The 12,879-nt window shown below is 43.8% G+C and overlaps 1 protein-coding gene across 6 annotated transcripts in view; it reads right to left on the bottom strand.

Moving 5' to 3' along the window:
• mid1 (midline 1) overlaps positions 1 to 12,879 on the bottom strand; it is a 375,699-nt gene that overhangs the window by 39,097 nt on the left and 323,723 nt on the right. For all 6 annotated transcript variants that reach the window (XM_087992998.1, XM_087993001.1, XM_087993000.1 and 3 more), the window contains exon 5: positions 7,207 to 7,355. In XM_087992998.1, coding sequence (XP_087849124.1) covers positions 7,207 to 7,355 — 149 coding nt within the window. The remainder of the gene's footprint in view (positions 1 to 7,206; positions 7,356 to 12,879) is intronic.

Below are 12,879 nucleotides of genomic sequence, written 5' to 3'. Positions count from 1 at the left end.
TTTCTCTGGTGAGCTTGCGACAGTATGAAGTCAGACACCACCCAGATCAAGTTGCCCCTGCATCAGACTGCAGAACATTGGAAGCTGCCCAGTATTTAACCCATGCTGCCATTCATTTAGCTCACGGTTATCCATATCTCAGTCCCATTCTCCAACCTTGCACAAAAATATTATCTATCAAACATCGATTGGCTTCAACTTGAAAGATTTCAGCTTTTGAGCAAGGGGTTCTGTGTTAATAGCCCACACTGCCTTAAAAACTGCTTCCTTCTGAAAGGCCTCTCCCCAATTTTAAGACAGTGGCCTCCCATTGTGGATTCTTCCACTACAGAAGATGGTTTTGCTGTATCTATCCAATAAAACACCTCGTTACTGTCAACACTTTGATTACATCACATTCTCACCTTTGCTATTAAAGGGAATACAGTCAGGTTCATGGAGTCATAGAAATGTACAGCATGGAAACAGACCATTCGGTCCAACCTGACCATGCCGTCCAGATATCCCAACCTAATCTGGTCCCACCTGCCAGCACCTGGCCCATATCCCTCCAAACCCTTCCTATTCATATACCCATCCAAATGCCTCATAAATGTTGCAATTGTATCAGCCTCCACCACTTTCTCTGGCAGCTCATTCCATACACATACCACCCTCTGCTTGAAAAGGTTGCCCCGTAGATCTCTTTTATATCTTACCCCTCTCACCCTAAACCTATGCCCTCTATTATGGACTCCCCAACTACGGGGAAAAGACTTTGCCTATTTATCCTATCCATGCCCCTCATAATTTTGTAAACCTCTATAAGGTCACCACTCAGCCTCTGACACTCCAGGGAAAACAGCCCCAGCCTGTTCAGCCTCTTCCTTTAGCTCAAATCCTCCAACCCTGGCAACATCCTTGTAAATCTTTTCTGAAGCCTTTCAAGTTTCACAACATCTTTCTGATAGGAAGGAGACCAGAATTGCACACAATATTCCACCAGTGGCCTAACCAATGTCCTGTACAGCCATAACATGACCTCCCAACTCCTGTACTCAATATTCTGCCTCCTAATTTAACTCTAAGTCCTGCTGAACCCATGCTTTACCCCTCCAAGACCAATTGTTCTGAGGTACAATGTCTCGAACTGAATGGAGTTCTCTAGATGGGTTGTAACGAAGGGATTTGTAGCATTTCTTGAAGCAATACTTCTTCTCTCATGTGTCAGACGACAGTGTCTAACTTGGCATTCCAAACCACCCATTCATACTGCAAAGAAGGGTATACATAGGACTTTACTGAGGAAACCACCCTTTAAGACAAAAACTTTGTGGAAAGGGATTAACTTGCATTTGGAGAACAGCCTTCATGAATTTAGGATGCAGACATTAATTAAGTACCTTTTGAAGTGTGTGACTCAGTTCAATAGCGAACAACTGAATTGAGCATACTCTTAAGTGTTTGGGTTCACTAGGGGGCTTACATGGTCCAGTGTCTATGAGGTTGGCAATTTCTGGTCTAAATACAAGAGTCTTGTGGAGGAGACAAGGTGCCTATTGCACCTCTGCAACTATGCACAGGTTGATAATTGCCTCTACATTATGTCAAAGACTGCTGGGAGGACCAAGCTCTCAGTCTATCTTCTACAAGGTCAGACTTCACTCTCACTGAGCCCTCATGACAGTGGGTGGTCCTTATTGCACTCAAACCCTTTCAGACCCTTCTGGGTTTTAACCTTCTTGGAAACCAAGGTATTGAAAACAATAGTGTGAAAATGACGAGAGAGGATTTAGGGACAATTATTGGTGTGGAATATGTATCCTTGCTCTTCATCCAATTGCGAGATGGGGTCTTTTACATTCCTGAGAAGCAGTGAGATTAAACTGTGCCCCAGTAGTACAGTTCTCTCTCAGTACAACAGTGGATTGTCAGCTGTGTAGACACTCAAGATCTACAACTTTTGAACCCTGAGGCTAAAGTGTTACCATCAAACCACAGCTAGCATTGCAAGGGAGACTATGGTGGGGACACTGCTCACTGACAAGACTGACTCATATCCCAATATTAATCCACTCAAACACTATATTTACATACATTTAATGCACCAGCAGGGTCTGATAACTGAACGGAGCTCCCTCATTTACCTTTAGCAGAAAAACCTCAGAAAGTGGTTGTTCCCCACTGTGCCTTGGTAGAGGCTGCCTCAAGCTTTAGTGCGTCCCTCAGCACATAAGCCTGGACTTTGGAATGTGCCGGTCTGCAGTCAACTCTTTATTCTAGAAGAACAAGTTTTGGGCAGACCCCAAAGCGCGTTTTTCACTGGTTTGATGATTGTCCAGGTGTAGTTGTTCAAGTTTCACAACATCTTTCCTTTACAATAAAAGACAATACTCTCTCCAGACTTAACACCAGCATTTTTGACAGGATTTTAGGGGGGGCATTCAGAAAAGACGCCTGCTCTGAGGTTACACCCGGAAGATCCAAGGGTCTTAAAAAAAGGATTCCATCTGGTTTGATGGTTGTCCAGGTGTAGTCGATGTTTGTCCCAGTCCCAGGTCACAGTTTGCACAGCACAGCACAGACCAGTTATCAAATCCTCTCCGTGCCTCGAATCTATGTAAATATAGTCTTGTACAAGGAAGAAATGACTTGGGTTTTTTTGCTGGATACAGTCAAACTCCAATGTTTGTTGGTTTCTTCAAACACTACTGTACAGAACCGAAACTGCTTTCGTGACGATGTATAAAGATATTTTTATGAATAAAGTATTTGAATTGAATTGAATTTATTGTCACATGTACCGAGGCACAGTGAAAAGCTTTGTCTTGTAAGCAATACAGACAGATCACAGAGTTAAGTAGCATAGATAGTAAATAATAGGTAAACAGCAGCAACACAAAAACACAGGTACAGGTGAATGCTAAGAGTTTGTGAGTCCATTCACTATCCTAATAACAGGAGGGTAGAAACTGTTTCGAAACCAGCTGGTGCGTGTGTTCAGGCTTCTGTACCTTCTCCCCGATAGTAATGTTGTAGAAAAGCATTGCCAGGGTGGGATGGATCTTTGAGAATGCTGGCAGCCTTTCCTTGACAGCGGGCCTGGTAGATGGATTCTATAGATGGGAGGTTGGCCAGGCTGAGTTCACCACTCTCTGTAACTGCCTCTGATCTTGAATGGTACAGTTGCCAGACCAGGTTTCTTTTTTAAAATAAAAATATTTATGCACTTAAAGACAGAGTTACCATTTCTGCCTCCACCGTGTCCTAAACAATAAGAGCTAACAGCCTCAAATACATACTGTTTCAGGATCAATCCAGATCAGTGTGTGTGTGTGTGTGTGTGTGTGTATATATGTATATATATGTGCGTGTATATATATGTATATATATAGTGTGTGTGTATATATATGTGTGTGTATATATATGTGAGTGTGTATATATATATGTATATACATGTGTGTGAGTGTGTGTGTGTTGAGCCCTACTGCTGAGATGAAGCAGAATTAACAAGGCACTGAGTGACTGAGTTAATGATTACACCTCTATTAACCTTAATCCAACCTCACTGCATTGGAGAGCTACTCAGCACGACAAGCTATTAAAAAGGTAATTGTGATGCTTTGTAGTCGCTCAGTTTTTAAAAGAATATTGAGTGGATCTTTAGCAGCAGGAAGAACTGATATTTATGTTACTATAGCAACTAAGGAGACACCATTAAAATGATCCTTTTAGCAGCCCTGCATTTCGAGTTATTTGTTTTCCTTGAGCTTCTGAAAGACTTGTGCCTAGTCATTTCCCATTCTAGTCACTAGCTGTGCTCATGTTATTGAAGCTGTATTCCATGAACAGGCCATTGACTCCCTGCTTTCTTCCCCCCAGCAGAGTTCCTTATGCACGGAATGTGGCTACATTGTAATAATCTCTCATTTAATGTGGGGAGTAGCAGACTGAAGTATGAATTACAGTTTAGCACATCAGTTAGCTTGGTAATCCCTTTTCCTTTAGATCTTAAATTAACAGCAACTCTTTCACAACTCAAGGACATTTGAAAGCACTTTACAATCAATGAGATTTCCAAGATGGAGGACCAGAGAAAATAGTGGATCGAAGAGCTGCTCCTTTTTTTGAGGTCTTTTTTCAGTGTTGGAGTGATTTCTTGACTTCTTGGAGCAGTGGTTACTGTTTTATAATCCATTGCATTGTTTTGCGACTTTGGAAAGGAAAAGATTAGAACAATGGTACTGTAAAACAGAGGAAGAGGGAGAACATGTACCTTCTGGGGAGCAAAGTGGTGGAGGCAGGTACAATCACTGCATTTAAAAATTAAAAATCACACAACACCAGGTTACAGTCCAACAGGTTTATTTGGAAGCACTAGCTTTCGGAGCACTGCTCCTTCATCAGCCACAACCACTTGATGAAGGAGCAGCGCTCAGAAAGCTAGTGCTTCCAAATAAACCTGTTGGACTATAGCCTGGTGTTGTGTGATTTTCAACTTTGTACATCGCACTCCAACCCTGGCATCTCCAAATCATAGCATTCAAAAGGCATCGGGATGGATACATGAATAGGAAGGATTCAGAGGGATATGGGCTGGACGTGGGCAAATGGGACTAGATTAATTTAGGATATCTGGTTAGCAGTTGGACCGAAGGGTCGGTTTCTGTGCTGTACAACTCTATGACTCTTAAGTACAGTAAGGTCCAGCCTTGCCCAGTGAAATTGGTGACTTTTGCGACAGAGTGTGCAGTGTGCATTTTATTCCAGCAAGCAAGTTTCTTTAACTGCTACTTTGCTTTAAAACGGCAGATTGAGTGAAGTGAATTCTGGAAGGGCTTGCATACAAGCAGCAGGAATTTACAGCACACGTTGCACTTTACTCTGCTGTTGGAAACGCAGCAGCCAATTTGTACACAGCAGGCCTAAGGAACAGCAATGATATTAAGTGATCATCTGCTTTCGCTCTATCAGTTGGAGGAATCGATATCAGCATGTTGGCCACTGCTCCCTCTGTATTAGGACTGGAGTGTCAGCCTAGACGATATGTTAAAGCCTGTGGAGTCAGACATACACCCATGAGCTTCTAGTTCAGAGGACAGAGAGTGGTACAAGCTGAGCAAAGACTTGTAAGGCTGGCCAGTAAATTATAGAATATGTTTCACTGCTGTTGTGCAACTCCGTTTGAGTGCAATCTGTCTTGCCACTCATTTGAGAAGAAAACCATAAAACGAGGAGCATTGGCAGCAGACTGTGTGAGCTCATCTGAGCATTCAGTGACTTTATTGTGCATTAATGCGAGCTCATTCTGCCAACTGGATCAGTTGCATTTCTTAATCCCCTGATCACCTCATAATGAACAACAGTTAGAGCTCCAGGAATCAAATTACTGGGAAAAAAAATGCTCTTTTGGTTTTATAATAGGAAGAAAGGCCTGCAACAGGATTTAGAAATGTTTAAACAATTGGGTCTCTAAAGCCATTTTCCAGCGAATGGAACTACACTCGCCTGGTTCCATTTATATCCATGCAGTCAGCCCACACTGCCCCTCTGAAGAGCATCCCACCGAGACCCACCCTATTCTGTATTTCCCATCATCCACCTAGTCTATACAATTCTGTACACTACAGGGCAATTTAGAATGGTCAATCCACCTAACCTGCACATTTTTGGACTATGGGAGGAAACCCATGCAGACATGGGGAGAGTGTGTAAACTCCACACAGTCAGTGGCCTGAGGCTGGAATCGAACCCAGGTCCCTGGCGATGTGAGGCTGCAATGCTAAGCACTGAGCCACCATACTGCCACAGTTCATGATAGCTTCTCTTCCCCCTCTCGTACCACTGGCCAATTTCTCATCCACTTGCTTCCCCTTGGTGATGTTACCTAAACTCTCAGTGCCAGGTTTCACACAGGCACTTGAAGACATCCAGCTCTCTGTCACCACCTCCTCTTTCAAGCCCTCACCAGTCTGACTGCCAAAGTTGCCAGTCCAACTGAGTAGGCAGCAAGTCGCTCCAATTAAATACCGCAAAGACTGAAGCTATTGCCTTCAGTTGCTGTTCCCAACTCTGTTCCTGAGCAGTTTGCTCCAATCCCCACTCTCTCTCTCTCAGCTGCCTGAGGTGTTTCCAGACCATTCCCAACATTGATTTCCTAATTATCACTGCACGGGTCTTCTGACCACCCATCTGCCATCTCCACAACATCTCCCTTCTCAGCTGATCTGCTGCTGAAACTCTGTCACCTCAACACAATTACTCAAATATTCCCCTGCTCAGTTTCCCTCACAGCTTGAATAACACCTTCCTACAAAGTGCTTTGGGACATTATATCATATTAAAGCTACTAAGTAAGTGAAGGTTGTTGTTAGCTTTCTAAACGTTGCACTTGGAGACTACCGAGCGGATAATCATAGATGGCGCTCCAGTGGTATTCCATGAAAGTATTGCACTGTCTTAGCATCCATCCTTCTTGATATGAGGTTCAAGCAAAACCCCTGCCTACCAACCAGGTAGATGCACAATTCGACATTCGACAGCTCACACTCTGGATGCAGCACTTTTCAAAGGAGGACATAGGAGTTCTTCTGGTGTGCAAGGGGCCAAAAAACCCCAAACACACACACTAGAAATCCTTTGACATCCGTGTCTCTCCTGAGACTGCAGTCCCCTGCTTTCTTCTTGCAGCACTGAGCAGGTTGGTACAACTGAGTGATTGGCGAGGCCACACTAAACAGCAAGAAACCATTAACCAGGTCAGTGAAGTCAGGGAGCAACTTCTGATTCCCTTCCTTAGCAAACCAACGCTGGTTGTGCAAACAATCCGGCAGCTTTCAGTGATTAAACCTTTCGTTTTCCAGAATAAACTGTCGTGGGAAACTCAGAATCGCGAATGAGCCACCCTGGGATATCAACTCACATTTTCTCAATTACTCGTCCAGACTCCTGGAGATGGAAACACATGCAACACCTTAACACTGCTGTTACCGTGGGGACAAGAGAGAGCGGTGATAGACTGAAATACATTCGACAGCTCACATTCTGGATGAAAATGATCATATAATGAAATAAGCAGACAGGAAGAAGGCTCAAAAAGGTGTACGGTTTCACTTGTGGTGAATGGAACAGGATGAGACTGCCTTTGCAGTGGTGGGATGTACATTTAGTCAACAGGGTCATCATGAAGGCAGAAAACAACAAGTGAGTGGTGGTGCGCTCCCTTACCTTTCGGAGATATTTTTAGCTGTCTGCAGGAAGCGAGCGTGATCATTCTCTTTCAGTGTCTGCTCTGCTTGAGTGATGAGGGAGCCTGATCGTTCGATGCACTGTTTGCAGTTCGCGATCTGCTGGGCCAGTTTCCGAAGGCGTACGACCTTTCAAGGGAAAGAGAGGAGCTCAGACGAAGGGCATTGGGCTGCTTCAATCTGCTTCCGATATTCCATCGTGCACCCTCTTTCTAACTGGGCAGTGGTGGGAGGGGGGGGGTGGGGTGGGGGGGGGGAAGAAGGGAGGATGAGAAATCTATTCATGCAGTGAGTTGTGATAATGTGAAAAATACTGCTTGAAAGGAAGGAGAGCCAATAGCAATGTTCAAAAGGGAATTGAATAAGTATTTGAAAAGGGAAAACATCTTCAAACTTATAGGGAAGGAGCAGGTGAATAGTTCGATAGCTTTCTCAGCAGGTCTCTCACTGGTTACACCACTTCTATGCATTCTAGAGTCAGAGATGTACAGCATGGAAACAGACCCTTCGGTCCAACCCGTCCATGCCGACCTGATATCCCAACCCAATCTAGTCCCACCTGCCAGCACCCGGCCCATATCTCTCCAAACCCTTCCTATTCATATATCCATCCAAATGCCTCTTAAATGTTGCAATTATACCAGCCTCCACCACTTCCTCTGGCAGCTCATTCCATACACGTATCTGTGTGAAAAAGTTGCCCCTTAGGTCTCTTTTATAGCTTTCCCCTCTCACCCTAAACCTATGCCCTCTAGTTCTGGACTCCCCGACCCCAGGGAAAAGACTTTGTCTATTTATCCTATCCATGCCCCTCATAATTTTGTAAACCTCGAAAAGGTCAGTCCTCAGCCTCCAATGCTCCAGGGAAAACAGCCCCAGCCTGTTCAGCCTCTCCCTATAGCTCAAATCCTCCAACCCTGGCAACATCCTTGTAAATATTTTCTGAACTCTTTCAAGATTTACAACATCTTTCCAATAGGAAGGAGACCAGAATTGCATGCAGTATTCCAAATGTGGCCTAACCAATGTCCTGTACAGCCGCAACATGAGCTCCCAACTCCTGTACTCCATACTCTGACCAGTAAAGGAAAGCATACCAAATGCCTTCTTCACTATCCTATCTATCTGCGACTCCACTTTCAAGCAGCTATGAACCTGCACTCCAAGGTCTCTTTGTTCAGCAACACTCCCTGGGACCTTACCATTAAGTGTATAAGTCCTGCTAAGATTTGCTTTCCCAAAATGCAGCACCTCGCATTTATCTGAATTAAACTCCATCTGCCACTTCTCAGCCCATTGGCCCATCTGGTCCAGATCCTGTTGTAATCTGAGGTAACCCTCTTCACTGTCCACTATACCTCCAATTTTGATGTCATCTGCAAACTTACTAACTGTACCTCTTATGCTCGCATCCAAAGCATTTATGTAAATGACAAAAAGTAGAGAACCCAGCACCAATCCCTGTGGCACTCCACTGGTCACAGGCCTCCAGTCTGAAAAACAACCCTCCACCACCACCCTCTGTCTTCTACTATATTTGTCTGTTAGTGCACAACTTGAAAAAGGCACGTGTAAAAAACTTATAACAGTGACCAATACAAACGAGGAATGCGGTATTTGAATTTCAGTGTTGGTGTGATGCCAGAGAAGTATGCCACATATCTCAAAGAGGACTTTCGCCTGAAATGTCGATTCTCCTGCTCCTCGGATGCTGCCTGACCCTGCTGTGCTTTTCCAGCACCGCACTCTCGACTCTGATCTCTAGCATCTGCCGTCCTCACTTTTGCTATGTATCTCAAAGAGCATATCAAACAGCACATCCCTCCAACTATTCACAACATGCAAGACTCAAGCTGAACCCAACCAGTCCACCCTTGCAAAACTCTCAACACAACATCCAGCATGCACTGTTACTCTGCAATCGGACAACACTTGCTAGATAATGCTGAGAGGGTGAACAATCATGCTGACACCCAATTTAGAATTGTCACTTGGGCTTGTACATACTGGGTTAGAGACCAAAGAACAGCAGAAACTGAAATCCAAGGTAGACCAGCAGGAGGCTGGAAGAACACCGGCAAGCCAGGCAGCATCAGGGGGTGGTGAAGTCAATGTTTCCTGAAGAAGGGTTACACTCGAAATGTTGACTTTTCCACCTCCTGATACCACCTGGTTTTCTGTATTCTTCCAACCTCTTGCACATACGGGGAGCTACAGGTATTAGTACATGGGAGTCTGCTCTTTGCAGAAGGAACATAGTCCACAAGTCACAATACACCAGGTTATAGCCCAACAGGTTTATTTGAAATCACAAGCTTTCAGAGCGCTGTACCTTCCTCAGGTGAAGTGGAACTGCGGATGAAGTTGACTTCACCTGACGAAGGAGCAGCGCTCTGAAAGCTTGTGATTTTAAATAAACCTGTTGGACTATAACATGGTGTCGCTTGAGTTCTGACCTTATCCATCCCAATCCGACACTGACACCTCCACATCAGAAAGGACATGTACACACACTTGACCAATCAGAGTCAACATGCCTGGTTTTTAAAAATTTAACTGCGGCTTGACAGTTAACTGTCAATCATCTTTTATTTTAAAAAAAATGTACATTTTCCTCAGCAGCCCTCTTTTGTTTTCTAGAGTTCAATATGGGGTATTGACACTACCAGACACTCATCCCATCACATTAAGTACTTAAACTAAATGAAACAAAAACAGAAATTGCTGGAGAGACTCAGCAGGCCTGGCAGTATCTGTGGAGAGAAAGCAGAGTTAACATTTCCAGTCCATGTGAATTTGAACCATTAAGTATGTGTTGCTCTTCACAGACACTGAGTTTCTCCAGCAATTTCTGTGTTTTTTTTCCAGTTTCCAGCATCTGCAGTTTTTTGTTTTATTTTAGTACCTAAAATGTTTGCTATTCATCATGTCACAGGGATCATTCATCATGTCACAGGGATCATTCATCATGTCACAGGGATCATTCATCATGTCAATCTTGTCAATAATACTGGTCAATAGAAATGATAGAGCCCATGTGTGGGGTGGCTTGTTAACTTTCAGTCCTAAAGGAGGAGTCAGTTGAACTGAAAATATTTAATAGACCATGTGGTCCTTGGGTAGTGTCAACTCGATGAAGTCCCTTGGTCAGATGAGTTGGAGAAAAACTATGATTGATATTCATTAACACAGATGGTGGAAATTGGTAGTTGGTATTTGGCTGGTCAAGTTGGTGCATCTTTGCTTTCTCTGGACAGTGCACCCACAACTCCAACTATATATAAAAAAAAAGGATATAGAGAAGCTGCAGAGCTGGGCAGAAAGGTGGCAAATGGAATTCAATGTAGCTAAGTGTGAGGTGATTCACTTTGGGAAGAATAACAAAAAGATGGGGTACTGGGCTAATGGTCGGATACTTGGTAGTGTGGATGAGCAGAGGGATCTTGGTGTCCATGTACACAGATCTCTGAAAGTTGCCACCCAGGTAAATAGTGCGGTGAGGAAGGCATATGGCGTACTGGCTTTTATTGGTAGAGGAATTGAGTTCCGGAGTCCTGAGGTCATGATGCAGTTGTATAAGACTCTGGTGCGGCCGCATCTGGAATATTGTGTGCAGTTTTGGTCGCCATACTATAGGAAGGATGTGGAGGCACTGGAACGGGTGCAGAGGAGGTTTACCAGGATGTTGCCTGGTATGGAAGGAAGATCGTATGAGGAAAGACTGAGACACTTGGGGCTGTTTTCATTAGAGAAAAGAAGGTTTAGGGGTGACTTGATTGAGGTGTACAAGATGATTAGGGGGTTAGATAGGGTTGACAGTGTGAACCTTTTCCCGCGTATGGAGTCGGGTATTACAAGGGGGCATAGCTTTAAATTAAGGGGGGGTAGATATAGGACTGAAGTTAGGGGTAGGTTCTTCACTCAGCGAGTTGTAAGTTCATGGAATGCCCTGCCAGTAGCAGTGGTGGACTCTCCCTCTTTATGGGCATTTAAGCGGGCATTGGATAGGTATATGGAGGATAATGGGTTAGTATAGGTTAGGTGGGCTTGGATCGGCGCAACATCGAAGGCCAAAGGGCCTGTACTGCGCTGTATTCTTCTATGTTCTATGTTCTATGTTCTATTTAGGTGTGGGTGTGAGCGGGTAATTGGACAGAGGCATTGCAGCAGCATTCATCATATCATCATCTTAAATTGACATTCCTCTTTAGTTACTTTTTACTACTTGCAGAGGCACTCAGTGTGGATAATAATGAGAAAGCAGACTGGTGACCGATTAAATCTTTTCCCAATGCTGTGAAATTCCAGCTTTCTTACTATCAAAGTAATCCAACCCAAACTGAGGATACCTTCTTAATCCATTGATTAAATGACATGACCCATTACCAGTGTTGCTGAGACCTCTTTAAAAGACCCAATCTTTGTCCAATGAAATGTCTTACTCAGTATGTAGGTGTACCTCCTGGAGAAGGACCTTATGTTGGGAAATAAGACAAGGCAAGTGGCTGGAGTGTCAGTGGGGGTTGCTATTTGGGGCAAGTGATCATAATTCTATTACTTTTAAAATAGTTATAGAAAAGGATAGCACTAATGAAAAAGTTAAAGTTCTAAATTCGAGTAGTGCTAATTTTGATTGTGTTAGGCTGGAACGTTCAAAAGTTGATTGGGGGAGGTTATTCGCAGGTAAGGGGAGAGTTGGAAAGTAGGAGCCTCTTAGAAATGAGATAATAAGAATTCAGAGACAGTGTCAGTGTGAAAGGCAAGGCTGGTAGATATAGGGAATGCTGGATGACTAGAGAGATTGAGGCGCTGGTCAAGAAAAGGAAGGAAGCATGTATCGGGTGTTGACAGCTGGGATCGAGTGAATCCTTAGAAGAGTATAAAGGCAGTAGGATTATACTTAAGAGGGAAATCAGGAGGGCAAAAAGGGGACATGAGATAGCTTTGGCAAATAGGGTTACAGAGAATCCAAAGATTCTAGAAGTACATTTAAGGTCAAAAGAGTAACTAGGGAGAAAATAGCGCCTCTTAAAGATCAACAAAGCTGTCAGTGTGGAGAGCCACTGCAGATAGGTGAGATACAAAACTAACATTTTGCATCAGTATTTACTGTGCAGAAGGACATGGAAGTTAGTGAACTTAGGGAAATAAATAGTGATGCCTTGAAAAGAGTTCATATTACAGAAAATGTGTAAAGGTAGATAAATCCTCCGGACCTGATCAGGTGTTTCCCAGAACGTTGTGGGAAGCTAGAAAAGAGATTGCTAGGCCCCTTGCTAAGATATTTGTATCATCAATAGCCACAGGTGAGGTGTCGGAAGACTGGAGTTTGGCTAATGCGGTGCCATTAGTTAAGAAAGGTGGTAAGGAGAACCAGGGAACTATGTCAGTTGTAAATAGTTGGAGGGGATTCTGAAGGACAGGGTGTACATGTATTTGGAAAGGCACAGACTGATAGGGATAGTCAGCATGGCTTTATGTGTGGGAAATTATGTCTCACAAACTTGACTGAGTTTTTTGAAGACCACGAAGATTGATGAAAGCAGAGCGGTGGATATGGTCTTTTTGGACTTCAGCAAATATGTCACAAGGCTCCATACGGTAGACTGGTTAGTAAGGTCAAATCACATGGGATCTGGGGGGAGTTAACCAT

This window comes from Chiloscyllium plagiosum, unplaced genomic scaffold, assembly GCF_037043375.1.
Source record: "Chiloscyllium plagiosum isolate Xiang-an unplaced genomic scaffold, Cpla_swu_hap1 HiC_scaffold_12, whole genome shotgun sequence".
Lineage (NCBI taxonomy): Eukaryota > Metazoa > Chordata > Chondrichthyes > Orectolobiformes > Hemiscylliidae > Chiloscyllium > Chiloscyllium plagiosum.
The sequence above is the reverse complement of the archived record's forward strand: the minus strand, read 5'-3'. Positions and strand labels throughout refer to the sequence as shown.